We start from the raw sequence: 26396 nt of genomic DNA, 5'->3' as shown, positions 1-26396 counted from the left end.
GAGCAAAACCGTTTGACTGTCCAGAAGCCATCTAGATACTTTTATGACCGAGTGTTCGTTGCTCCAAGGGCTGTCGATGATCCCTGGGTGATCTTGCGCAAAATCTGGCCGAGTCTCGAAGCTTAACCTCGCAAAAACTTGGCCGAACCGAGAGAAAGCTAAGTGGGGTCGCCAGCTTCGCTCTTTGCCCAGTCTTCGCACCACTAGAGTGAAGCTGCCCCTAATTTTTTTAGGAGATCAGAATATGATTCACTAGTGTTAGTGTTTCTTTGCTACGTGTATAGTACTCCAAGATAACGCCTTTTTCGTCCCAGCAGAGGGCAGCATAACCTTCCCTTCTGACGGCTGTGTTCGGAACCGCTTTGGTTTGGGTGATGAGGAATGGCGCCATTCCTTACTCGATTTCTTCGTTTGTGGTTGATCGTAGTCAACCCAGGTGTCGTCCCCGGTGATGATTCTTGCAAGGAAGGCATCCCATTCTTGTTCAACGCGCCGCTGTAGTTGTTCACGTGCATCAACACGTCACTGTTTCAATTCACGAGTCAGCTGCCGGGGCACCCATCTTTGAGACGCTTTGTGAAATCCGAGCACATCATGCACAATGTGGTATGCTGAACCATGACCGATGTTTACACTTGCTACAATGTCATCCAGCGCCACTCAGTTTTTTTGCAACCACGATTGGCTTTGGTGGATGCAATGTTTTCTGGACAAGGCAAGGAGCATCGGCTTCGGATGCCACGCCGTTTGTAAATTTGTAACTCAATTCGTACACTTGGCGCTGTGACACACATGCATCAGCATATTGGATCTTCATTCTGCGATGAACTTCAAGAGGCTTCACACCTTAACTATGCAGAAATTGATTAAGAGAACGCTTGTCCTCCATGGTGGAAGTTGCTAGTGGAGCGGCCATTTTTACACTGTTTCTGTGCCGGTGTTTCTGGATGGATGAATGGATGGATGCCAAGAGCGTCCCCACCAAGCTCTCTTTATTATTTTGCGTAATGGCTTGCCTACCTATCTGAAAAAGATAGGCACGCACACACACACATGCACACACACAGACACATACACACACGCGCCCACGCGCGCATGCACGGACGCACGCACGCACGCAAGCATCCAAGCAACGCAAGCATTCCAAGCATCAAACTTTCTGAAACACTACTGGGAGCTTTGTATTTTTACGCCTCCGTTTTTTTGTGTCTGCTTTCCTGCCATCAAACCCCCAATCGCCTCTTCGAAATGTATGTTTTGGTTTTGGACATGTTTACTTTCCCCCTGTTCTCCCTGAACGAAAGAGCTTCCAGGAGGCCAGAGGAGCCTGAACCCACAGCTGGGTAGATATCTTCACATTCTAATAAAACATGTTCCATCGTTTCCCTAGCTTTACCGCAGCAAGCATATGTGTTTTCGTCCTTAGTGTACCTCGCTTTATAACTACGCGTTCTAAGGCATCACGATATTGCTTCGAAAAGTAATGAGCTTCCCTTTGAGTCAACAGAAATAGTTTATTTCCTGATTTCGTTTTTATTGCGATGGCAATTATATGGACACTCCAGGCGCATTTCTGCCGTTGTCGTCGCCGTGAGGTTCTGTATAAAGTACACGGGTGATAAAATCGTCACCGCACGCCGTTCGCTGTATGTGCGAGTGAAAGAATGCGACGGTGAGCCGGCAATCGCGGCTCGCGCACGCAAGGGGCGGGGAGCGGGAAGGAAGCGCGCCGCCTTCCAGTCGCGCACAACGCTCCGGAGGGAGGGTAGGGAGGTGTAGGGGCCGCGCTTTACTGTGGCCGCGCGCTCCCGCGGGGCGGGAAGGCGCCGGGGGGAGGGTTGACAGGTAGAGGGGCCGCGCTTTACTGCGGCCGCGTGCTCCCGCCGGGCCGGAAGGTTCCGGGGGGAGGGTTGGGGGAGGGGCACTACCTGCCCCGCGAGCACGCGCCCGTGCGCCTGTATGCTGAAAACCATCTGCGGGGGAGGGGGGGAACAGTCCGCCCTTCCTGTGCTTTCGCGGCTAAGTTCGCGTTGATGCGAGCGCCAGCAGGAAGCTCGATTCGAATGCTGCCGCGCTGACGCACTCCAGCGTTATGACAGCGAGTTTCCGCGGTCATCCCGAGTGAGATGCGTTCATGTGTGCTTGTGCGCGCGTGACACCATACTTGTTAACTTAGTTCATGTGCCAACGTTTACAAGTTTATACGGCCGATAAACCTAATATCCCTACTTTTTATAGCTGTCCACTAGTTTCGTATCGCAATCGAGACTTTCGGGCCAAAGTCTGCCATTTTTCCTATTAGGTAGTTACTCATACCAGATTTCTTCTCCATTGCCCTACCCATGAGATTGTCTCTGCCACTCTGACTTCGCGTTTGGCGTTCATTGTTGCCAGGTTGCTTACCATACCGGCCGCATACTTGCTGATAAGCTTCCTAGTTCCTTTCCTCTACTGTGCGTCAATATACTTTCTGCACAAATACCACAATACTCTCGCAACCAATGTACTTTCGTTCATATTCCTCAGTCGTTCTTCAAAATCAAGTTTACTTTGATCTTCCCTCACCTCAAAGCTTGTCCAGCACAGCTTCATTTGGAGTCTTCCCGAGAACGCCAAATGCGAGGCGTCCCACTGACCTTTGGTTGCCATCGAGTGCTGATTGTATCCCTGACTTCAAGCAAACAAACACCTGCGCGCCTGCACCTGCGCGATGCTGCCACCTAGTGAACATCCGTCGCACTGTTGGGAACATGTCTGCCAACGTACAGGCTACTGGTGCCATCTTTCTCCTTTTGTTACACATTTGCGCTTTTCATTTGACTGACCCTCGTAAATAAATCAATAACCTTCTTCAATACAAAGCCGGTATGCCACCTCGTATGCTGTCAAAAACGACCAATAGGTAGTTGTGCACTGACCTTATCTGAGTAAGGTACGGCTTTGCGCTGCTAAGCCCGAAGGCGCGGCATCGAATCACGGCCGCAACGGCCGCATTTCGATGGGGCCGGAATGTAAAAACGCGCGTGGACCGTGCATTGGGTGCACGTTAAAGAACTTCAGGTGGTCAACATTAATCCGGAGTCTCCACTATGGCGTGCCTCATAATCATATCGTGGTTTTGACAAGCAAAACCCCAGAATTTATTTAATGTAAAATTTTGTCATCTTATCAGGGTGGCTGATTCGGCTATAGTTCGGGATTCATCTTAGTAAAGCGGACAATGCAAAGGCCCGACAAGGAGCAAAATAGACTAGACACGCTTTGATGTTGGGCTTTGTTTATAAGACATACTTGGAATTGTTTAAGCGTATTCAGACAACGAGGGCAAGCAAGTGCACAGGCAAGTATTGCTATAATGTCTGTCAACTCACTTGTCCTCGTTGTCAATGCACTACAACCGGCCTAAGTATGACGAAAACGGGACATCTTCATTCCGTTTATACGTCCTTGTCTGCCTTTGTGCCGCTGAGTTACTAAGGTGAATATATCTCAACAAATGGTACATGCATTGAGAAAAAAAGTGCTACTTTTATGGCATATGTTTTCTTGTCTTCAAGGTAACGAACACACGGAAGGCCGAATTGCAGAAGCTCTCAAATCATACCGCCGACAGCCAAGCTCTTGAGAAGAATCAAGACGGCAGCGGCTCGTTGTTCATGGACAGCCTCCTGCTTGCACACATGAAGGCACCTTCTTCGTATACGCTGGACGACGTCGGAAAAGATGCGGACTTCATGATGTTAGCAGTGAGTTAGTCCACTTCTCACCCTCATTTTGCGCCACTGTGTTTATCAGTCTCATAGTCTCTCGCATTGACCATGCATAAGTGATATAGAAAGTTGCTTTCGCTGTTTAAGACCATTTGTCGGTAACTCGAATAAGATATTGCTGTAAAAATAATTGAATAAGCAAACAAGTGCATGAGATGCCGGCCTACGTTGTAGATGACACCCAACGATGCTACGTTACTCGAGGGGATGCAAGTATACAAGGTAAAATATGTCCAAGAGGCGCGCTCCCACATGCACGCACAGACAGAAATGGTCATGTGCTTGCACAACTTATACCAAATTTCACCATAACGTTCGCGCGAAATTTGCAAGTCTGTGTAATTGAAGTAATGGAAAGTTGAGCTTGTTCACATTCTGCAGAGACGCCGTGAAAAATGTAGCGGGATCAACTATAGTCAATGAGACAAAGATTATTAAATTTCGCTAATGTAGCGGTTGCTCATGTTTTGCTATTATTTTCGAAATCTAATACTGCAACATAGGGTAATAATAGTATGGCAGGCTACCGATGGCCTTTGCAATGTTACAAGGTACTTGTCGCTTGTTAGCCACCTGTTTGATTATATAAAAGGCACTTCTTTGCATACAGACTTGATGATGCTTGTCGTGATAAAAGTTTGGCCTAGGTAACGTATATTTCAGTAGGATTCGCGCAAATCATCAAGCCCAGTACGCTGACGAGGTTCTTTTATAAAAGTATTCACTCGATTTAAGAGCAGGCGGTATACGATCTGCATACGAAGCGTGCTGAAGAATCACTAGTCTTAAGCGGTAGTAAAATACTAGAGGAAGCGAATTATGGTTGGAGGCCAGGAGTTTTTTTTTTTTTTTTGAGAGATGCGATTCCTTGTAAAAGGCGTCATGGCGTTCTGCTCCGTAAAAGGTAGTCATGCTTTTTGCGGACTGGCCATGGCATCGCTTGTACGAAACAATTATTGCAGGGTGGTGATTCCAGCTCGTGCGCCATCAGCTGGAGCATATATCTTTTCGGGCTGCATCCGGACATACAAAGGAAGGTGCAGGAAGAATTGGACGTCGTTTTCAAAGACCGTGAAAACATGGAATGCACACAGGAAGACCTCAAACGTCTACAGTACATGGAGTGCTGCGTGAAGGTATGATGACGCTTTCACTTTTCATTCACGGTCACAATTGCAGAACATATTACCTATTATAGATAGTGGTTCAAAGAGGTTATTTATAGTGCCCATTAGATAGACAAGCACTGAAGTAAAATTGGGTGCAAATTTATGATGAGTAGGTTGAAGTTCATGTGACGGCAGCGCTTGTTATTTGAACGCTTGTCCTGTGTCGTTCCTTTTTTTTTCTCTCTGTCGCCATCCGCTTTGCGTTTCAGTCGTAATGAACTGACGTATAAGACTGAATCAGAAACTCTCAGCGCGCTCGTAGAATTGAAGCTGAACGTCGGTCAACACTGCTCCTTGAATGTAGAAGAACATGCAGAAGAGAGTAAAACATGCGAACAGAGTACCCGGCAATGCGTAGGGTGCTATCCGGATTGGCTCTTACTCGGGACACCGGGCGTTGGCTTCCCATAGTACGCAGTACAATGGTTTTTTACAGCGAAGCTATATATGGCTAGTTTCCAGCAGATCGATGTCCGTAGACCAAAAACGTGGGCCGATCTCGAAGGTAGTGCAATACCGGGCCAACCCGCGGCTGAGGTGAAGCAGGCTTCAAGCACTCCGACAACTAGCAAAAATAAGCTTAACATCTTGGGTCAAAATACAACCCGTACCAGATATTAAGCTGATAAGAACAGATACTACACTTCGACCCACGTCGGCCATATATACGTTCGAACCATACACGTGTAGGCCATCCCGCGTATTCAAACTAATGCCTACCAATCTGAGTGTCTTCTGTCTCCTGACGTCATGCTCTACGTAGGCTCCTTTCCTCAACTCTGCTCTGACTGTGAAATGGGTAAGCCGCGTGTTGTACGGGCTGAAGAAGTATAACGTCTCTACCTAGAAACGACGGCGGGAACAGAAAAGGAAATGGGTGCGGCGGCGGAAGGAGACCACCGACGATGAGCGGGCCGAGAACGCCCAGCGTAAGCGTGCTGCCCGCCAGGACTGCGAGGCGGAAAGAAATGCGAACCGTTCATGTGGCCCCGATCCCGCAAACTTGGAACGTTTCACCGGAGCAACGGTCAATCGCCACATACACATCTGCGGTGGTCGTCCACCTTCATAGAGTGGAATGGCACGGAATTTTCGTATCCCTTTAAGCATGCGGTATCTACCTTCGGGGGGGGGGGGGGTCTCACAGATGTGCGAGTGGGGAAAGCGACAGCATTCACAAAATGATCGCAGAACAAGACATGACGCTTCATGGGGTTCCAACAACTTGGTCATGGGCTAGGTATGAAAAAGAAAAGAGAGAAGTAAGAACGGAGTTGATGTATCCATCTTCAGTCCGTGCTGTAACCGCTCTCCGTCTTGGCCGAGATATCATCTGTTCTTTTAAAGTTTCCCTAACGCCGCCAATTCCAGCGGCTTCCTCGGCAAGCCCCCACAGACGGCTGTTCCCTGAGGTATTCCTGAGTGTTCAGGCTACCTCATTCGAAGTTCCTTGGGTTCAGAGTCCGAGTAACGGCCCACGCCGCGTCGCTACGTGGAACCTGCTACAGAATTCCACCGTGACGAAGTGTTGCAAAAATTGGCAGATCATGCGTGATTAGCGGAAAGTAAATGTTACCAAAACTCTTAAAGCATTGCAGAGGTTCGAGTTGCCAATGAAATTCCTGTGGCGATTGGTGCTATTCGCCTTCGAAGTTTTGCCACCCCTCATTCAGGCGATCCAGCACAGTCCAGCCAAATTTCTTCACTAAAGTATCGCTGCATATTCACATTGTCATGATCACCATTCGTTGATTGAGGTGTTCGCGGCTGGGAACGGGTGGAGGAGAGGGTTGCTGCGTTCCTTGCTGTGTACGTACCTCGTAGAGATATTGTGTATTTTCACATGGCGTCATTATTCTCCTTCATTTCATCGTGATAACTCTACCGGGAATTTTTATATGAAATCTTTCGGGGGCTCTGCATTTTTCCATTCGTGTTTAAGGGTATGTTTAAGTGTTTAAGTGTTTAAGGAGTATTAAACAGACAAAGTCTTGTACTCATTAACTCTTACACGGTGGTTATGAAACTTGGTTGTATCCATTTTCAGGAGACGTTGCGCCTGTGTCCTCCATTTCCTTACTATGGCAAGGTCCTTGACCAAGACTTGACACTCGGTAAGCAACCGCTGGTCACAATGCTTCATTGGCTTTGAAATATCGATGTAAGAAGCCATTTGTCTGTGTGTGTATCATTCGAACTAAGCTGCAAAGTTTATCTGAGGGTGTTAAATGTTTGAAGGAAAAGGAACAGGTGAATTCTAAAGCCGATGCATCATTTCGTCTTCTGAGTTACCTGTTCTTTCATCACGAGTTAATTATCTGTTAGCGGTAGACGTAGCTCCAAATTTGGTGTCATCGGTGCTATATACGAGACATTTATTACGCCATAGCGGTTCGTAAGGAGAAGTACGTAATAGGCTATATTGTTAGCGAACGTGTTATCGGTGAAGATGGCCGGTCACTTAGAGAGTGTCCAGGAACGAAAAGCCTTGTGAATTCGGCCTCTGAAACAATGTTCGAAACTAAGTAGCTCGTGCGCTAAATGGAAGTTGTTCTCGTACTTGGTCATTTAGGTCACCTCTTGCATGCTGTGAACATCGGACACATCAAGGGCATGTGTAGCATGCAAACCTACAGCCTTCTGCCTATTAGCTGCTCGTGACTTGGTTGCTACTTGCCTGCTCTTGACGTGCGGAAATATTGACGCGAGATAGACTGACACCTGCGGCCGCCGGCCACTGGAACGAGGACGACGAAGTGCGTAGTGTAACGCGCGCTCTCCGAGTTTCCTTACCAGCCGTCGTCTTCAGGGGCTCCAGCCGCAGCACAGTCTGCTACCTGATCCTACCAGGACGATGCACCAACCGTCTACGTGTGCGCTTGCCGCGCCGACGCAGATCCTTTTGCATCAGCATCCGTATGCCTTGATTAAAAAAGGGCACCGTTTTGCCAAGGCCTCGATTGTTAACTTCGTGACATTTTCGGGTGGAAGTGCTGGGTAAATGATACGATCGCCCGAGACGCAGCGTACTCCTGACTCGACTCCAGTGAGAAACCCGACAGACCTCACGCCTGTGCACGTCCGTACCAGCCGTCGTCTTCAGGGGCTCCAGCCGCAGCACAGTCTGCTACCTGATCCTACCAGGACGATGCACCAACCGTCTACGTGTGCGCTTGCCGCGCCGACGCAGATCCTTTTGCATCAGCCGCAAACACCCAATGCGTTCCACGGAGGTGCTCTTGAAGACGTCGAAGACAGGCTTGACCCCTTTCAATGAACGCTACGGGTCCATCACTTTCGCCGAATTCAACAGTTGGTCTGAATAGCTCAAGCTGTGTAATGTGTACTTCGCTCTCGGGGATACCGCAAAGACGTGGTTCGAGAACCACGAGGTGACAACATCGTGGGACGAATTTCGTCGGCAGTTAGTTGCCGCCCTAACCAGCGCCGACAGAAAGGAGAGAGCGGAGTTGGCTATCCAGGCAAGAATTGAAGCTCCTAATGAGAGCGTCACCACTTATGTTGAAGACATGGCTTGGCTCTTCAGGCATGCAGAAGCTTCAATGCCCGAAGGCAAAAAAGTCCGGCACCTTATGCGAGGCGGAAAGCAGGAAATATTTGCCGGGCTTATCCGCAACCCAGCGACTACGCTTGCAGACTTTCTGGCTGGAGCCACTGCAATGGAAAGGGCACTAAAACAGCGCGCCAGGCAGTACAACCGAAACGTCACAGCACTTTCGAGTAGTATCCCTAACGTGACACTAGGAAGTGACGTCAGTGGCCTTAGGAATTGATCGGAGCTGTCATTAGAGAAGCGCTCTAGAAAATGTAGGCGGTCGAGCCCCCGGTCGCGCGACTGTCTGTGGCAGAGATGGTGCGAGACGAATTCAGACAAGCCACCCAAGTTCCTGAACGCTATGGGGCACCACAGCAACAGGAGCAAGTTCGGCTGACTGAAGTGGAACCCTACGACGTCCATCACTGTATAGCACCACAAACGTCGTGCGCACCGTGGAACAAACGGAAGTTGGGTTCAGGCGTCGTAATCCACTGTTCATTGCTCATCAACGAGTCCAGGCCAAGAAAGAGTGATGTCTGGCGTGCTCCTGACCACAGTTCCCTCTGTTTTCATTGCGGAGAAGCCGGCCATATCTACAGGACGTGTCCCTACCGCCGCGTGGGTCTCCGTGGGCTTTCCCCGAATGCGCCGCGTCCAAGACCTGGTGAGCGCCCGCTGGAGATCGACAGCTTCCTCACGAGTCATCACAATTTCTTCGAACAGCAAAGGCACGAGCCTCGCTCGTCATCACCTGCTCCGTCACGGTACCGGTCGTCAAGTCCTCTCTTCCCTCAAGACGCCCCTAGGCGCCGTTCGCCTAGCCCGGCAAACCGGGAAAACTGAGTTCAGCGACCTCCAGAGGTGAGGCCGCTGACGCCGAGTGTATCGAATATCCTCTGTTGTGACGAAAGCGACGAGAGCGACAACAGACCGACGTTAAAACACACTCAGGTGATCCAAGGCACGTAGTAACATCGGATATACCAGTAAGCATAGATGACGAAGAATTCACAACTTTAGTCGACCCTGGCGCGGACACCTCAGTTATGAGCAGAGAACTTGCCGCTAAGCTGAAAAAAGTTTAGACGCAGTGTACTGGTACGCAGGTCTGTACTGCCGGAGGTCACCTCTTAAATCGCGTGGAATATTCGCGGCCTTACTTACGTCGGCGATTTCATTATCCTGCCAAGTTGTTCGAGAGACTTGATTCTTGGAATGGACTTCCTGCAGACAAATGGGGCAATCATAAATTTGCAAGAGTCACGGGTAACGTTTTCGACGGCGCACGCCATACCAGCAGCAAGTGCGACACTCATGACAACGCCTTGCGCATCGTTTACGACAACGTCACATTACGACCAAGGAGTAGTGTGTTAGCCCTTGTAACCTGCGACACATTCAACGACTATGAGGGCATTGCCGAGGCAAATATTCCGCTGGTTCTCGAACGGTATATCTGCATAGCTCGAGACCTTGTTCAGTTGCAGAGCAAACGTTCACTAGCTAGTTCTTCTGACAAACTTCAGCAACGAGTTTCAACACGTCCCTCAAAGCACGGCTGTCGCCTTACTCAACGAAATTGCTGACTCCTCCGACGTCGCCGCATTAGAGGTGACTTAACCGGACGTGCAAAATGATACCACCCTGTGCAGCTGCATTCACATTAAGGCCGGCTTCTCGGAACTACAGAAGCAGCGACTATTAGGGCTCGTGAGCGAATTATCTGACTGCTTCTCCACGTAATCTAAAGTTCAGTGCACTTCCGTTTCGAAACACAGAGGAATCGGCGCAGCCAGTTTGTCACCATCCATACCGCGTGTCGCCAATGGAAAGAGAGGCGATTAAACGCCAGGTTAAAGAAATGCTGAACGATGATGTGATTCAGTCTTCGACAAGCCCGTGGGCGTCACCCGTCGTTCAGGTAAAAAAGAAGGACAATACGCTACGCTTCTGTGTCGACTACAGACGGCTTAACAAAGTCACCAAAGCGATGTTTACCCCCTGCCAAGGATCGACGACGCCTTGGACCGTCTACGCCATGCCCAGTTTTTACCTCGTTAGATCTTAAGTCAGGGTACCGGCAGGTCGAAGTCGACGAGTGCGATCGCAAGAAAACTGCACCCGTGACTCCTGACGGGCTATACGTATTTAAAGTCCTCCCATTCGGCCTATCTTCAGCTCCCGCCACATTCCAGCGAATGATGGACACTGTACTGGCGGAACTGAAATGGCAGGCGTGCCTGGTCTACCTGGAGGACGTCGTTGTCTTTTCAAGCACGTTTGATGAACATCTTGCACGGCTGAAAAGCGTTCTTAATGTTATCCGCGAGGCAAATCTCACCATCAAGCCCGAAAAATGGCACTCTGTTTTTCAGGAACTCAAGTCTTTCGGACACGTGGTCAGCCCCCAGGGCGTTCGGTCAGACCCTTAGAAGCTGGCTGCCGTCGCTGATTTCCCTCGTCCTAAAGACAAGAGGCTGTTCAGCGGTTTTGGGGGCTCTGCGCCTACTGTATACCGTCATTTTCTTGAAGGTTTCTCAAAAATGGCTGAGCCTCTGACGAGATTAACACGCCGCGATGTGCCCTTCGTGTGGACGGAAGAGCAAGAACAGGTGTTCACAGAATTACGCAATCGACTTCAAATAGCGCCGGTGCTCGCGCATTTTCACGATGCTGCTGAAACTGAAATTCCCACGGAAGCCAGCAATGTTGGACTCGGAGTCGTTCTTGTTCAGTGGCAAGACGGTACGGAACGTGTAATCGCTTACGCGAGCCGTAGTCTCACCGAGGCAGAGGCTAACTATTCGACTACTGAAAAGGGGTGTTTAGCATAGAGCACTGCACGGGCCGGGCTTACCCGAAAGCCCGGACCCGGCCCGGCCCGTGGGCCGGGCCGGGTAGAGCACTTTTTTCACGGGCTCCGGCCGGGCTGGGGCACGGTGTGGGCTTTTTGACCCGGGCCGGGCTCGGGTTTTTTGACGCGGGCCCGGGCCGGGCGCGGGCTTTCTGGTGGTGCGCATGTAACGTGCAGCGAGATATTCTCGGGCGTCTCAACTCTGAAAAACATGTATTTTTCGGTCTCGGGCTGGGTTCGGGCCGGTTTCGAACCGGGCTCGGGCCGGGCTAGGGCCAGGCTCGAGGCTAAGGTAAAGGGGTGGCGGGCTGGGCCGGGCGGGTAACATAGATTATTTCCGGGCCCGGGTCTCGCCATCAAGGGCGGGCCGCCCAATGTAAAAACGGGCCCGGGTCGCAAAAATCGGCCCGTGCAGTGCTCTAGTTTAGCATTCGTTTGGGCCATCAGTAAATTTCGACCCTACCCGTATGGCCGGCCATTTCGAGCGGTCAGCGATTACCATTCGCGCTTTGTTGTCTTGCCAATCTTAGAGATCCATTAGGCCGCCTGGCTCGTTCGAGCCTGCGTCTACAGGAGTATGACAGAACTGTCGTCTACCGATCTGGACAAAAGCACAGTGACGCTGACTGCCTGTCACGTGCTCCGATTACACTGACATCATCTGACTTGGAGCAAGCTTTGCCGTTTCTTGGTGTCGACGACACAGTGCGGATGGCTGACCTACAACGTGCGGGCACAGAACTGCTTCCTGTTATCCGGTATCTTCAAGGAGCTGACGTTGTCCCACGTCCACTGTCCCGAGGACTGACATCGTAGTGCATGCGGAACAATGTACTTTACAAGAAAAAACTTTAAAAACAGTCAGGAAACGTTCTTTCTCGTGGTTCCTACGGCATTGCGCCAAGAAGTTTTGAGGCATGTCACAACGACCCCTGTGCCGGACACTTAGGCTTCACCAGAACACTAGCGCGCATACGCCAGAAATACTACTGGTCATGGCTATTTTCGTCTGTTTAGCACTACGTGAAAACATGTGGGGACTGTCAAAATACCACCCGTCAAACCCGCCGGTCTGCTCCAACCTCTGGATCCGCCTCTAGCGCCGTTCCAGCAAGTGAGAATGGATCTGCTAGGTCCGTTCCCTACGTCATCTTCGGAAAACAAATGGGTAATCGTTGCAACCGACTATCTAACCCGTTACGCCGAAACCAAAACTGTACACCGGGCAACCGCTACTGAAGTCGCCAAGTTTTTTGTCCACGACATTGTACTGCGTCATGGTGCGCCCGCTGTCCTCATTGCTGATGGCGGTGCAGCATTTACTGCTGATTTAATACAAGAAGTCGTCACGTTGACGCACAGCAACCATCGAAAGACCACGGCTTATCATCCCCATACTAACGGATTGACAGAGGGCCTAAACAGAACACTGGCCGATATGCTCTCGATGTATGTTGATGTTGAGCACGAGACATGGGACGAAATTTTGCCATACGTTACATTTGCCTATAATACAGCTGTGCAGGAGACCACCCAGCTCACTCCATTTGAACTTGTCTATGGACGTCGCGTCACGACAGCTTTAGAAGTTTGGACGCCATGCTCCCAGTAGACGACGACACCACGACAAGCGAGAGCGCTGATGACTTCATTCAGAAAGCCGAGGAAGCTCGCCAGCCTGCTCGGCACCGCATCCGCAACCAGCAGAGTGCCGACGCCCGCCGTTACAATCAGAGCCGATGGAATGTCGAGTACAATCCCCGCGACTACGTGTGGGTGTGGACACCTGTCCGCCACCGTGGGCTTTCGGAGAAATTATTGCGACGATATTTCGGCCCATACGAGGTTGTGCACCGCATTATCGATGTGAATTACGAGGTCATGCCCCAGAGTGTCGATCCTCGCTTGAGTCGACGACGTCTGTAGTACGGATAGTTGTGCACGTAGTTGTGCACGTAGTACGGATAAAGCCGTACTACGCCCGTGATTGAACTGCACCCTTCAAACCCTTCGCCATCCTGCGCAGTGTTGTGGTTATCCTTTGCTTCGTGTGACATTTGCCGTTAGAGGTGTCCTACCACTTTATGTACTTTATTGTAACCAGCCTACCGGGACGGTCGCTTTTGAGAGGGAAGAAATGACGCGAGATAGGCTGGCACCGGCGGCCGCCGGCAACTGGAACGAGGACGACGACGTACGTAGTGGAACGTGCGCTCTCCGAGAGTCAGCCTTGATTAAAAAAGAACACCGTTATGCGAAGGCCTCGATTGTTAACTTCGTGACAATATGACTGCACTATTTATTTTTATACACTTGCGAGCAGCTGACCGCCTATTCTAGTTTTAGACACTGTGTCGCCGTATTAGGGTAATTACAGATATCTCTAAACTAACTATCTCTAAAAACCCAGTCGTTACATTATATCGAGGTATTGACATGCAGCATATATTTGTATTTTTTAGTTCTTCTGCATTGCATAGACTTGATTGACTGACGTGTGCCAAATCACAGAAACTACAGTACGTGCTGTTTTGTAGCGGTGCTTTATTGCACATTGTCTGTTAAAGGGGCCCTGAATCACCCCTCGGGCTTGGTGAAATAACATAGTCCGTGGGTAGCATACGCTGCTGTGAACATCTCAGCCAAGTTTTGTTATCGTACGCGGTGCGTGGAGCTCGCAAACGGAGCGCGAAGTCACCTTTCTCTCAAACGCCCTCGTTTCAACAGAGCAATGATCCTCAGTCTCTTTTGTGTGCTTTATTACGCAATACAGCACATTGCAATACTCGGCTGTTATTGGTCGCTGCGGTCGGTTACACCGCGGCCGCCGCGAAGTGACGCGACGCCACGAGTCCGCTGGCTAAGCGCACTGCGGCTCGCTGAGGACAACCGCGTTTGGCTTAGGTTTAGCGCGTCGTAGGCACCAAAATCGGAAATTTGAAATGCGCGCCACGGTGACGTTTCGAAGGCATTGTTTGTGGTTGTGGTTGTGGGCCCGCCCCACTCCGCCGTAGCCTTCACAGTGCAAGGCATTGTAGAAGGAAGGGGGAGCACAGCGGAGGCTGTTTGATTGCCAATAACTCCGCTTCTGCTGAACGCATTGACGTACTTTTTGCAGCGAAGTATTTCGGAAATAGCCTATTTTCACCTAAACTGTCTTTGTCCACTTCGATAAAAAGTGGTTTCAGGCCCCCTTTAAATCACATTTACGAACAGTGCTTAATTGCCGAAAGGCTATTGTATCACCTGATGTTCAGATTTTTTAAAATTATTAAACAGTTTATATCTTGTGACGGAGCCAGTGACAGAATTGTTGCCAGTACTTCATGATTACATACAAATGTAAACCTTGCATTAGTAATACTTCTGCAAAAGAGCAAGACAAAAGCACCGCGTTGCGTAAAAAAAGAAGAAAAAAAAAAGGTTGGTAGTGGCATGAGACGACCAAGCTTTTATTACGATAGCAATTTATGAACACTCCAGGCGCATTTCTGCCGTAGCCCTCGCCGTCGCCATGAGGTTCCGTATAAAGTCCAAGGCGATAAAATCGTCGCCGCGCGCCGTATGCTGTATGTGCGAATAAAAGCGTGCGAGGGTGAACCGGCGATGGCAGCCCAATTTCCCTTACGCAAGGGAAGAAAGCGGAAAGGAAGCGCGCCGTCTTCCCTCGCGCGCCAGGCTCCAAGGGGAGGGGGGGGGGGGTTACTACTCCTCGCGGACGGGGCCGCATCGCGCGCCCGCGCGGGCCGCCCTATCTTGAAAGCCATCTGCATCGGAGACAGAGTCCGCCGTGCGCTGTGTTTTCGCGGCTTAGTTGGCGGGAAGAGAGGCAGAACGAAGGTTGATTCTGGAGTTTTACGTGCCAAAACCACGATTTGATTATGAGGCACGCCGCAGTAGGGGACTCCGCTTTAATTTTGACCGCCAGGGGATCTTTAACGACGCCCAATGCACAGGACATGGGTGCTTTTGCATTACGGCCCCATCGAAATGCGGCCGCCGCGGCTGGGATTTCATCCCGTGACATCGTGCTTAGCACCGCAACGCCATAGCCCTCTAAGCCAACGCGGCGGTATAGCGCGAAGGTCAATTCTCGCTGCTGCTGAACGTGAACACATCGAGTCAGATGTGATCATGTTTGCTTGTACGCGCGTGACACCATGCTTGTTAATTAGTTAGTATGCGTATGTTCAGAAGTTTATACGGCCAATAAAACTGTGATCCTTGCTTCGTATAGCTGTCCACTAATTTGCTATCGTAATCGATGCTTCGCCTTTTGGTCGAAACTGCGACTTTTATTTTTGTTATGATGGGTTTGATGGGGCAAGCTTGCTTCGCTACGTTAACTAACATATTTGTTGAAGAACGAGTGGTGTATTTGTAACGTATTGTATAGCTAGCTCATAAATATTTTCCTTTACGGAAATGATTTAGACCACCCTTACAAAATGTATTTACAGTGTTTTCTGTCAAATGCGAAATCGCAGTGTTAAATGTTATGCTGAATGCGACACATACATCGCCGTTATCTGGATAGTTATCTTAAGGACACCACAACTTAAAGACCCGCCGCGGTGGCTCAGTTATCTAAGGCGTTGCGCTTCTGAGCCCGAGGTCGCGTAATCGAACCCCGGCCGCGGCGGCCGCATTTCGAAGGAGGCAAAATGCAAAAAGGCCCGTGTGTTTGCGTTTTAGTGCACGTTAAAGAACCCCAGATGGTCAAAATTAATCCGGAGCCCTCCACTACGGCGTGCCTTATAATCAGAATTGGTTTTGGCACGTAATACCCCAGAAAGAAGAGGATGAGAAGAACATTTTGAAGTATCAGTGTTACCGCTTAAAGTGTTCTGCGTTATTTTTGCTATTGTTGTTTAGCTTAGTGGTTGTGGCGAATACCCACAGTGGGGAATTGGCCATGAATCGGGTGGTTAAAGGCAACGGATAAGGCCAAGGGAATTGCCAATTTGGAAGTTGATACTGTACTGCAACTTTTTGCTCTTCAGATGGGTGCACCTTGCCGAAAGGTGTTTCCTGCTTTATCAACTTGTTCAGCCTGCACCGAAATCCAAACGAATTTGAAAGACCAGAAGAGTACGTACCGGAGAGGTTTCTGTCGGACGAGGATACCTATCACCACCCCTTCAGCTACGTTCCCTTCTCTGCAGGGCCAAAGAATTGCTTAGGTAAGCAAGCTGGCCCACTCTAGGGTCCCCGCGCTATATTTATATACATGTATATGGGTCTTTAAGGCCACATGTGCATGCCATAATAATCATGCTAACCGCGAGCGCAGTGTTGAAATTTTCCAGCGCCTCACTAATCTATGCAACATGCCGGAGATAATTTGACTTCTAATAACTACACGAAAAGATTACGCTAATTGCGATGAAAATGCAAAGCAAATTTAAATGCAATTGCTATGGAAAATTGCTAAGCAGGAAGGCGTAACAGGGGAAGAAACCTGATGAAACAGGGCGGGGCAGATGACGGCTGTGTGAATCAGGCCTTATAATGTGATTCGCCGTTTTGTCTTCACGGCTCGTAACAGCTTCACTTGCGTTGATTCCCACAGTGCGTAAGATATGCATAATTTTTTATTCGATATATACTTGAATGCGGATCAACAGTCAACACCACTGTTGCCACGCCTCGCTAGCTAGCTGGACTGTAACACATCGCACACAGTGCAGTAAATGTCGGTGTTCATACATTCTCATACAATAATTAGTTTAACTAAACCTGGCGCTATAGTGTCTGCGTGCAGCGGCAGCATGGCGGTTATCGAGCTTGCGTGATAGGCAATGCATAGATGTAGCTAAACTTCTTCCAGGTGATTTAAAACTTGCTTCTTGCTTCTTGTATCCGGCATTTGAGCGAATATTTTAAATGCTTAAATAAGATAGTGCGTTAGGTATTAAGAACATATTGTTTCGTTGACGCAAAATTCCTGCTTGTGGACATCATGACCCGTATTCATAAGAATATGTTAAATCTGTTCGAAAGGAAGAGGTTCCAGTCAGTCGTAATGTCCGGCCTAGCAAAGGTGGTCGGACATCGACAAACAACACATATCAACGAAAAGTTTTTTGAACACGGACCCAGAAGTTGTGCAGTAATCACCGATTAACTTCATAATTCGAATGAACCAAGTTATTTAGAAGGGGTGCTGCAGTTTTAAAACAGAAGGTGCTCAGTGAAAAACGTGTCTCCACTTAGTAGCTACGCCGAAGCATGATTCAGTTCTGAAATAGCCGTGCCCTAGGTGTACGGTGAAATGCATTGGCCTTCCAGGCATTGTTTTCTCAGAAAGCCTTCCTTATGCGCAGTGTGAAACAAAGCTACGTGGAACGCTAAAAATACATTTCGCGACAGATCGCAGTAACAGATATCTTGCTAGTTTAGTGGATGTGTCTTAAAAGATGACAGTCAATAATTTAAAATCGGCAAGACTTAGGTGAGTAATAAGGCAATACGCTTATTTAGAGCATGTAGGTAACTATACAGGTAATTAATGTATAGTAGAAGATTGCCGGTGTTGGCCGGAGGCAGTATTGTGTCCCTATACTAAACATAATTAATTAAACAGTTACGCAATCACTACTTGTTGGCGATGTTCATGTCTTGGCTTGTGTTCTAGGGTTACTGAAATTCAAGGCAAACGAAAGGCGATGGAAGGAGAGGGAAATATTTTAACTAATAGTGTCTCCGTATTTGTGTCGAGAGACAAAGAAATAAAGAGAGATACCTTAGTGTAAGACTTCGAGAGCCTGAAGTTTTGCAACGTGAACCTAATATTATGTACATGAGAGTAGTCGCATTTGGCCTCCTATCTCTAAATGTTCTGAAGGCGCCTTTTATCTTTTTCAGGTCAAAAGTTCGTTATGATGGAAATCAAGATTGTGCTGGTGAAGATATTGTCCAAGTTTACTGTCGAATCCACGCGCCCACTGCAAGAGCTGGAGATGACGTTTGATATTTCTCTTAAAGCCAAAGGAGGACTACCTGTGTTGTTCCGCAAGCGCAACCAAACATGAATAAAATTGTTATCACTTTGACGAAACGGACGTCGCTTTATATTTGGGAAAAACTATGCGCTGGAATGCAGCTGCTATCGATGTTTATTAAATGATGACCAAGTGGGGAAATGGACTAGTGAACGGCCGCTTATCACAATCATCAAAAATGAACTCAAGTGACTAAAGAATCTATTAATAAAAGAAAACGAAAAGACACTAACAAAAGTAAGAAGGTGATTCAACCTGTCGTTGACGTCGATGAAAGACAATGCCTTCCTGAGGGAGTTAGTTGTGAGAATGAAGCGGAGTCACTGCGCACGGCATCGTATCACGTAAAGAAAGTAGGAGTGTATGTTTTGCTTAAATTTTTACTGCACTATCTTCGGGATTGGCGTCCACTTTTTTACGGCACATACCGAGCGGAACGGGCCACATTTTCAGACTGCACTATCTGCGGGATCGGTCTACGAAAGAGACTAGAAGCACATACCCGGCACGTAAAAGTGAGGGTAACTCGCTATAAGAGTAAATGTCTTAAAAAAAGTAGGCGGCTGCTTCACACTAGTGGAGCGAAGACTGGGTAAACAGCGAAGCTGGCAACACCACCTAGCTTTATCTCGGTTCGGCCAAGTTTTTGCGAGGTTATGCTTCGAGATTCGGCCACGTTTTGCGCAACATCAAACCGGAATCATCGACAGCCCAACGAGCAACGAACACTCGGTCCTTAAAGTATCTGGACGCTCAAACGCTTTTGCTCGGTTTCGCGGGCTCGTAACTCCGGATCTTCTGCGAATCGCCGACGTTTCGCCGCCGCCTCGGCGGCGCGGTACTCGGGATCGGACCGAAGTCGTCTCACAAGCTTTCGAGTAGTGGCGCGGCGGCTTTCGCGCCGCGCTTTCTCTTTTTTCGGGAGTGACGCTCTTCTTCGGCCGCCCCATGTTCGCGGCGATGTGCTCGCTGCGGAGACGGCGTGGTTTTTGTGTCACCGCAGCGGCGACGCGCAGCTATACATCCCGTGGGTCGGCGCAGTGACGTCATGGCTTAGCTCCTCCTCTGCGCAGCCGCGACAACCACTCCGCACGGTGCGGTGACTTCGTGGCTCGACAAAGCTAAGGCGAAGTGATGCGGCGCGCGTGATGACGCCACGGCTCCCGCAGCTGTGGCGAAGCTCGGCGCGGTCGGCGCAGCTGGGGCGAAGCGTTGCTACGTGACACATGGTGACGTCAGTCGCCAGGCGAAGGTTTTCCGGCGTGCAATCGACGGACCATCCTCAAACAGCTTCTCTAGTTTACAGGGGGTATGTGCCATTGCGTTTGGACCCTTTCTTCACTACCACCAAGGTCGGCCCACATTTCGGCGTTACACCTGACGGTAAACGCCCAGGTTAAACAGCTTCGCTGTTAAAACAGTCAGGAAAGACAGCGGAAGAATAGATTATGCCCTAACTCCAGCTTACCTGCTATACAAATTATAGATCGTGCTGAACCGGCGTCACGCGAGCGTCCAGTCACAGCAAGCGTTACCAAAACAGTCTAGATGTGCAGTGAGGGCATAAAAAGAAAACACAGCGAAAAATATATACGCGCAATTTACTTGCATTATTTTTTAAAATGCAGCTGTTGTCGTTGATGAGTAAACAGTTACCGGAAGTAACTGTATTTGTGAATAACCCCTCTGTCATAACAAGCTCTGTCTATACGTTCAGAGACACTTCACATCTCATTCTCCATGCTCAGATTAATAAATTTATAGATTAAAAACCGTTACTATAGTCATACACTTGAGTGTGATTTGTTATGTTATGTTCACCATGGCAGTGATGCTGAAGATGCTCGACTGGAACTGGTACCTGTATGGTTCACGTTACGCAATAAAAGAATACCCGCATCCCTATGTAACACAGAGAAAATTGAGAGCGGTAAGTGGATGCACCTGTTGGGATGAAACACCTGTGGCTGCTTTACTGTCCTGTAACTTTTAACCACCACCAGTTTTTTTCGTCCTTCTGCACGTATCCTTCTGCACAGTCGGTGGAACTTGACCATGTCGAACTCTCCGGGCTGCATGTTTTTCATTGGGCACATCCATCGCGGGCTGCAGCGGCAAGTTTTGCCTTTACTGCAGTTTTGTGAGTAATGAAAGGTAAAGGGCTATGAGGTGAAGGCCTGAAAACTTTCAATTTGCGTTTAGCATAATTTATGAATTAAAAAAGTTAGTAGGTCAAATACCTTGCAGGTCAAATGACAAGTCTGGAGGGAGGAGTTCCCCGGAGAGAATGCACGAAAACACGCGGTTGTTCTTGCCGATACAATATTGACTATCTCAAAAAACCCAAATTACTCATTTATTCTAAGCGTTCTGGCCTTCTGTTTGAACCTGCTCTACCACAATGGGAGTGCTACGTCGTTGGTGAAGCAGTTTCCTTCTTTTCAACTAAGTCGGTAGCTTTCGCGCATCACCCAGTTCTCTGTTGTCCATTTAGACAAACACTGCCGCATCGCCTCCCTCTAGCCACAATCTTGAGCGTCAAGCCGCATTCAGCAGACACTAGCAAGTAGAGAGAGAAAGAGAGAAAGCCTCGACGACCAATGGACCAGGTCTGGGAAGATGTAAGTTTCAAAGCCAGTTTTACTGAGCGAACAAAGAGAAAAAAGTGATATTTAAGCATTTTAAGCAAAAAGTGTTACTTCAGCATGTATTTATAGATGCTCTATTTAGGCAATTACAGAATGGTGGGACTTCTGAGCAAACGTCTTGAATATCTTTAACAGCTCGCTATTCTCTTCTCCAGCTGTACAGTATCAATGCTAAGCCGCAGCATGGGCTTTTGTATATAGTAACAGGAGGCATTCACGGCAATAAAAGCTAGAAAAACGTCGCAGTTTCGCCCGATCGACAGGCGAAGCATTGATTGCAATAGCAAATAGACTGCTACACAAAGTAAGGTTAGTAGTTTTATCAGCTGTACAAAGGGCTGTAAGGATTCACTTGCTAACTAAACAAGCAAGCACGTTGCCAAGCCCGCACAGGCAAGCGCGAACACATCTCACATCTCACGCGAATCCCCCTTCGTGCTGCCTCTCGTTTCAGTGTGAATTATAGGTGTGCAAAAACACAGCGCACACGAAGCCATCAGCTATGTCGGGTCGGCTAGCCTTCGAACTCACCGCCGATTACATCCAAGATAGGGAGCGAGCGCTCGCGCTCAGCCAGGGCAGATGGAGTAGAAAAGGAGAAGCGCACTACTTTGATTGTGCCCCTCCCCCCCTTTCTAGCACGCGCACATCTCTCTGCCCCCTCCCTCCCCTTGCGCGCATAAGATGGCGCAGCACCAAGCCACCATCCTTCTCGCATCACCCACCCTCGCTAGCTTCCCCTTGCACCTACAGCATACGGAGCGCGGCCGCGATCTTATCGCACTCGGACTTGATACGGAACATCACGGTGACGCCGCCGGTGCACATTCGCCTGGGGTGTCCCTATAATTGCTATCGCAATAAAAAAAAGATGGCCAAACATATTGTCTGTGCAACGATATTAATAAAGCACGTTTTCTTCATCTGCAGTAAGCGACACATATGCTTTAGTGACCACGATTATAGACCAGTGAAATTTGGCTTTCCTTACGTCATCGGTGAGAGGGGGGGGGACTTCACCGCCTAGCGACATCGCGACTCTCGAACAGCTTTTAGTGAGAGCCGAAAACACACACACACATACACAAACACATAAGCTGAACAGCGCTTGAATGTACTACACATGTCCCTGTGTCATACGGGAAACAGACCGTTTTCATCAAGTCACTATATAGCGATTCGTTGTGAGCGGGCTACAGCACATACATCTGATATAGCCATCACGCAAGGTGTTTTAGACTACACATATTTTTACAGCGAAGCTGTTGGCTCACTCTTCGATGGTCGCGTCCGGCAATAGCAAAAAAAAATGTCAGTTTCGCCCTAAGGGCGAAGCAATGAATGCGATAGCAACACAGCAATGTCATACGAAGTAAGGTGAGCGGCTTTGGTAGCAATATGAATTGTAGTAAACATGAGCTGATTAAGTAAGCAGGTGTGCTGCGGCGTAAGTAGACCGACATGAAGAGAGACTCGATGACCACGAGAAGGCGCGTGTGAAACGGTGGTGTTGATGAAAAGCGCTTCCTGTGGGCAGCGCGTGCGAAGGGTCACACCTGTAGCGCTGCACTGCCGATCCGGGCAGCATTGCATGTGTAGCGTGCGTTGGAAAATGTGGCCCGACTATTACTAACTGAATGAACAAGCGTGGTGTGAGCGCGCACAAACAAACGTGAATAGATCACACTGAATGACTGCAGACAACGACTGTCAAAACGCTGGCAGCAAGCGCATATATACGCCGCAGCGGCGAAGGTACGTGCGGTCTTTCGCTTCAACGGAAACTGAGCGGCGAATGCACGGCGCATAAAGGTCAGAGCCGTGGGGAGATAAGAGACCGTGCGGGCGAGACGAGCGCGGTTGTTGGCAGAGGAAAAGTGCCCCCCCCCCCGCTCCCTCCGGCGTTGGCTTCCGGCTTCCTTGCTTGCGCGTGGGAGGTTGAGTGCGTTCGCTCTCCGTGATAGCGCGCGTCCCCGCACGCTTTCGCTCTGCCATACGGCGCGCGGCGAAGATTTTATCTATAGGGAACCTCACGGCGACGGCGACGGCGACGACGACGGCGACGCCGACGGCAGAAATCCGGTTGAAGTGTCCATATAATTGCTATCGCAATAAAAAGCTCTCATTGGCCGTATGCTGTATGTGCGAGTGAAAGCGCGCGAGGGCGAGGGACGCGCGCTATTCACGGGAAGCGAACGCACGGCGGAGTGCAAACGCGACTTCCCAGTGGGAGGGGAGCCAGGCCCCGGAAACTCGCGAGTTCACCAAATGGCCACAGAGGGCGAAAAAATCGCTGCTAACAAAACAAGCATAGTACATCCCCTCGAAAATATGCCTAAGTGAGTTCGGTAGATCCCACTAGAGGCGCCGTAATATGCGCAATTTTAACCTACAAACTTTCTCCCGCGCTTATCGAAGCGTTTTTGTTAATTGACAAACAGTACAAAATTGTTATTTTTAATTAGAGATTGTACTATTGAACACTAACTCTGTTCTTTTTTTGCCATTGTAAACACAAAATAACGCTCAGCATCATCGATCTCTCACGTGACCTCTGGCCTGAATTTAAAATTTTTACCGGTATTTTCGCGTACACGGCAAGCACGGATTCATTGGTTCGTACACTTATGCTGGTTGCTTATTTTGAGATAAAACCAGTTTATTGCGCTTCGACACCTCGCGTTATTTAACTTGCGGGGAAGTGGCGGATTTGCGAGCGGAGATGTAAGTCAGAAAGCTAGGTTTTGATAGTGAGCCATGCGGAACAAGTATGCATCGAAACGGGAACCGGATTCTGCTGCGACTGAGAGGATGGCAATACCGGTAAGTCGTTTAACATCGCTGCTGCTTGAATCGTTATGTAATATTCGTCTCGTTAACTTACAGGCGGAGACAAGTTGACGAACTAGATCCTGCATTACATATGGGCAGTCAGGACTCTCCGTTGCTGTTTCCGAAATAAATCTTTAGTTGCGAGGCCGTCGTTATGCAAACACAATCACGAAAAAAAGAGAGCGATATCGGAATGCCCGTCACATTTTTCATCTCGTTGTATCCGTGGCCGTAGGCGACTGAGTAGCCACAAAACCGGATAACCTTTTCGTAAATTGAAGTGAAAGTACTGAAATTTAATGTATTGAACAGTTGCACGCGGTCGTCATTTACCCATATTTCGTACTTGTTGGTTCCAAGTGTTCTTGCTGTTTCGTTTGATTTACCTTGGGGCATTTATTTTTGCAGTAATGAAGTGGTGCATCACGTTCGTGCAGAAAGCAAGTGCAGCAGTTCTAATAGCTTCATGTTTGTCTTGCATTTGCTTGTGAAACCAGCAGTGCGATCTCTTCTAGTGTATAAATGAGCGCACAAATGCTCTCATTTGTGATCCTAATAATACTTAAGGTGTTGACACGCATTGTATTTAAGCAGACATAAATTTTATGGACAGTACCAATATTTAATTAACATGCTGATGAAGCACCCTGGAACAAACAGTGTACATTTGCATGTGTTGTGCAGTCTAAAACCATTACATGTCTCACCTTCTTGCATTTCATATTGCAAAATTGTGCTTTTTCAATTTCTGATGCAATCAAAATTTCTGTTCCAGACATGCAGTAAAGAGGATGGCACCAGTGTAAAGCAACACACTCCACTCACCAAAGACAAGCTATTTCCTGCTACAAGGCCATTGTGTGGACTTTGGCTGTTACTACAAGGTAAACAACACCAAGTTCAGAAATAAATATGCTCAATATATACTGTATTGGCTCGCTAGTCTTGAGATACATGTCATTTGTTTGTAGAAGATGATATGAACGTTTTTTCACATTTATGGTTCAGCATAATTGGTTCAAACATAAAAGAAAACACTGCATGAGTTTGGCTAATCTGTGCTGTATCTCATGTGTTACTGTTCTGTCTCAACAGAATCTGCACCAAGCACACCATTGTCCTCATCACAGGAGCCCCCATCTACCCTGACAGGAAGGGGCTGGAGCCAAATTTACAAGGATTTTACACCACAAACAAAGAAGCGGACGCAGAAGTATTTGGATGAAATATCAAGTCTCCGGATGACTGTGTCAAAACTGAAAAGAGCCTCAGCCATCATTCCACCAGCACGGATATTGGCCGAGTCATCCAGGTACCTCAACAAAGACTGTCTAGAAATTCTTCATGTTGAGATGCACCTGTAGCCATTGAACAAGCACGGACGAAGCTGGCCAAAAGAGTTCGATCAGTATGCCCTTCCTTAATCAGCTTCCTGGTCATGTCAAATTCCATTTGTGCCAAGTATACATTTTTTTCTCCACATGCAAGCTTTTTCATTCCCCACTCTTGTTAGGGATAATTCTTCCTCATCCAAACATTAAGGTCAACCGATTCTTTGCTCATACTTAATACCATTCACTGTCTAGTAGCATACCTTATCAGTAGCAGTATTTCTTAGTGTATGTTGCCATGTGCAATTCCGCTCCAGAAATAGCGGATGCAGCATCGGCATGCGTCTTGCATTAACCGTTGCACCGTGTGCTATGTAGCATTCGACTTTTATTAATGTTTTTGGCCTTCAGTGCTTGCAGAGCCGAGTGGCTTCTTTCATGAACGTAAGCTTTCTGATTGCCATATTTAATTCCTAGTCTCATTCACCATTGCTCTTCTTGCTCGATAGCCTGGGTGTAGCCTTGCCTTGTTTGATGACCTTCAGTGTAGCACAAGCTACACTGAAGTGATTGATTACAGAGTCTGGTTTCGCTGCTGTTCCACTTGGTCGTGGTCGCCGTGTTACGTTTCTCGGATGTGGGGACCTGGTAAGTTGCATTGGGAAGCAGTCTCTGCAGTCCCTGCAGTTCGCACAGCAACATAGACTCCCAATTTACACGCACCGTGATTGGTGCTCCCCGTTCTGTCCTTCCTGCTGTAGCCATGTGCAAATTTTGCTTGTCGCCTTCGTCAGCTGCAATTTGGCATGAACATAGACCAGCATACGTGCTTACATAATCTGAGGTGTGTGAAGTTGATAGCCACCTGGGTGAAGTGGCCCGCAAAAGTGGCTACCGAAGGTGATGCCCACGAAACCGACTTGTCCATACTGAGACAAATTGGGGCACCGACTGTGAGCCATACATTAGCGGCCCTCCAAAGAAAAGAAACGTGCAGCCTGGAAAGGAGTTAATGGTAAAATGCTGGGTAGTCCATGTTGCTGTGTTGACTGCGGCAGTAGATGCCTGCGTCACCCGATTGCTTCGCAATGCAAGTTGCTAATATTCAACAGTGACTGTCGGTGCAAATAGGTGGGACACGCCGCCCAATCTGTTTGCGCTGCTTGTTGTCGCTCATTACCAGACCACCATGTGTGACGGAGGCAAGCACTATGCCTGTAGTCGGACAG

The 26396-nt window shown here is 48.7% G+C and overlaps 1 protein-coding gene and 1 non-coding gene across 10 annotated transcripts in view; one reads left to right on the top strand and one right to left on the bottom strand.

The window, feature by feature from the left end:
* LOC119439862 (cytochrome P450 4V2) overlaps nucleotides 1-26396 on the top strand; it is a 335721-nt gene that overhangs the window by 63774 nt on the left and 245551 nt on the right. The window contains exons 7-11 of one of the 9 annotated variants that reach the window (XM_049660276.1): nucleotides 3558-3746; nucleotides 4733-4906; nucleotides 6987-7053; nucleotides 16356-16535; nucleotides 18220-18406. The exons of 5 other annotated variants lie outside the window; for them this stretch is intronic. In XM_049660276.1, the coding sequence (XP_049516233.1) occupies nucleotides 3558-3746; nucleotides 4733-4906; nucleotides 6987-7053; nucleotides 16356-16535; nucleotides 18220-18386 (777 nt within the window). In that variant the 3' untranslated portion in view covers nucleotides 18387-18406. Of the gene's footprint in view, nucleotides 1-3557; nucleotides 3747-4732; nucleotides 4907-6986; nucleotides 7054-16355; nucleotides 16536-18219; nucleotides 18407-26396 lie in introns of those variants that run through there. 3 more of the 9 variants (XM_049660277.1, XM_049660278.1, XM_049660279.1) reach the window with 3 other exon arrangements.
* Nucleotides 5423-5606, bottom strand: LOC119437791 (U2 spliceosomal RNA). The gene has a single exon (XR_005189538.1). It is a non-coding gene; the product is annotated as a U2 spliceosomal RNA (small nuclear RNA).

The sequence above is a fragment of the Dermacentor silvarum genome, chromosome 1 (assembly GCF_013339745.2).
Source record: "Dermacentor silvarum isolate Dsil-2018 chromosome 1, BIME_Dsil_1.4, whole genome shotgun sequence".
Lineage (NCBI taxonomy): Eukaryota > Metazoa > Arthropoda > Arachnida > Ixodida > Ixodidae > Dermacentor > Dermacentor silvarum.
The sequence above is the reverse complement of the archived record's forward strand: the minus strand, read 5'-3'. Positions and strand labels throughout refer to the sequence as shown.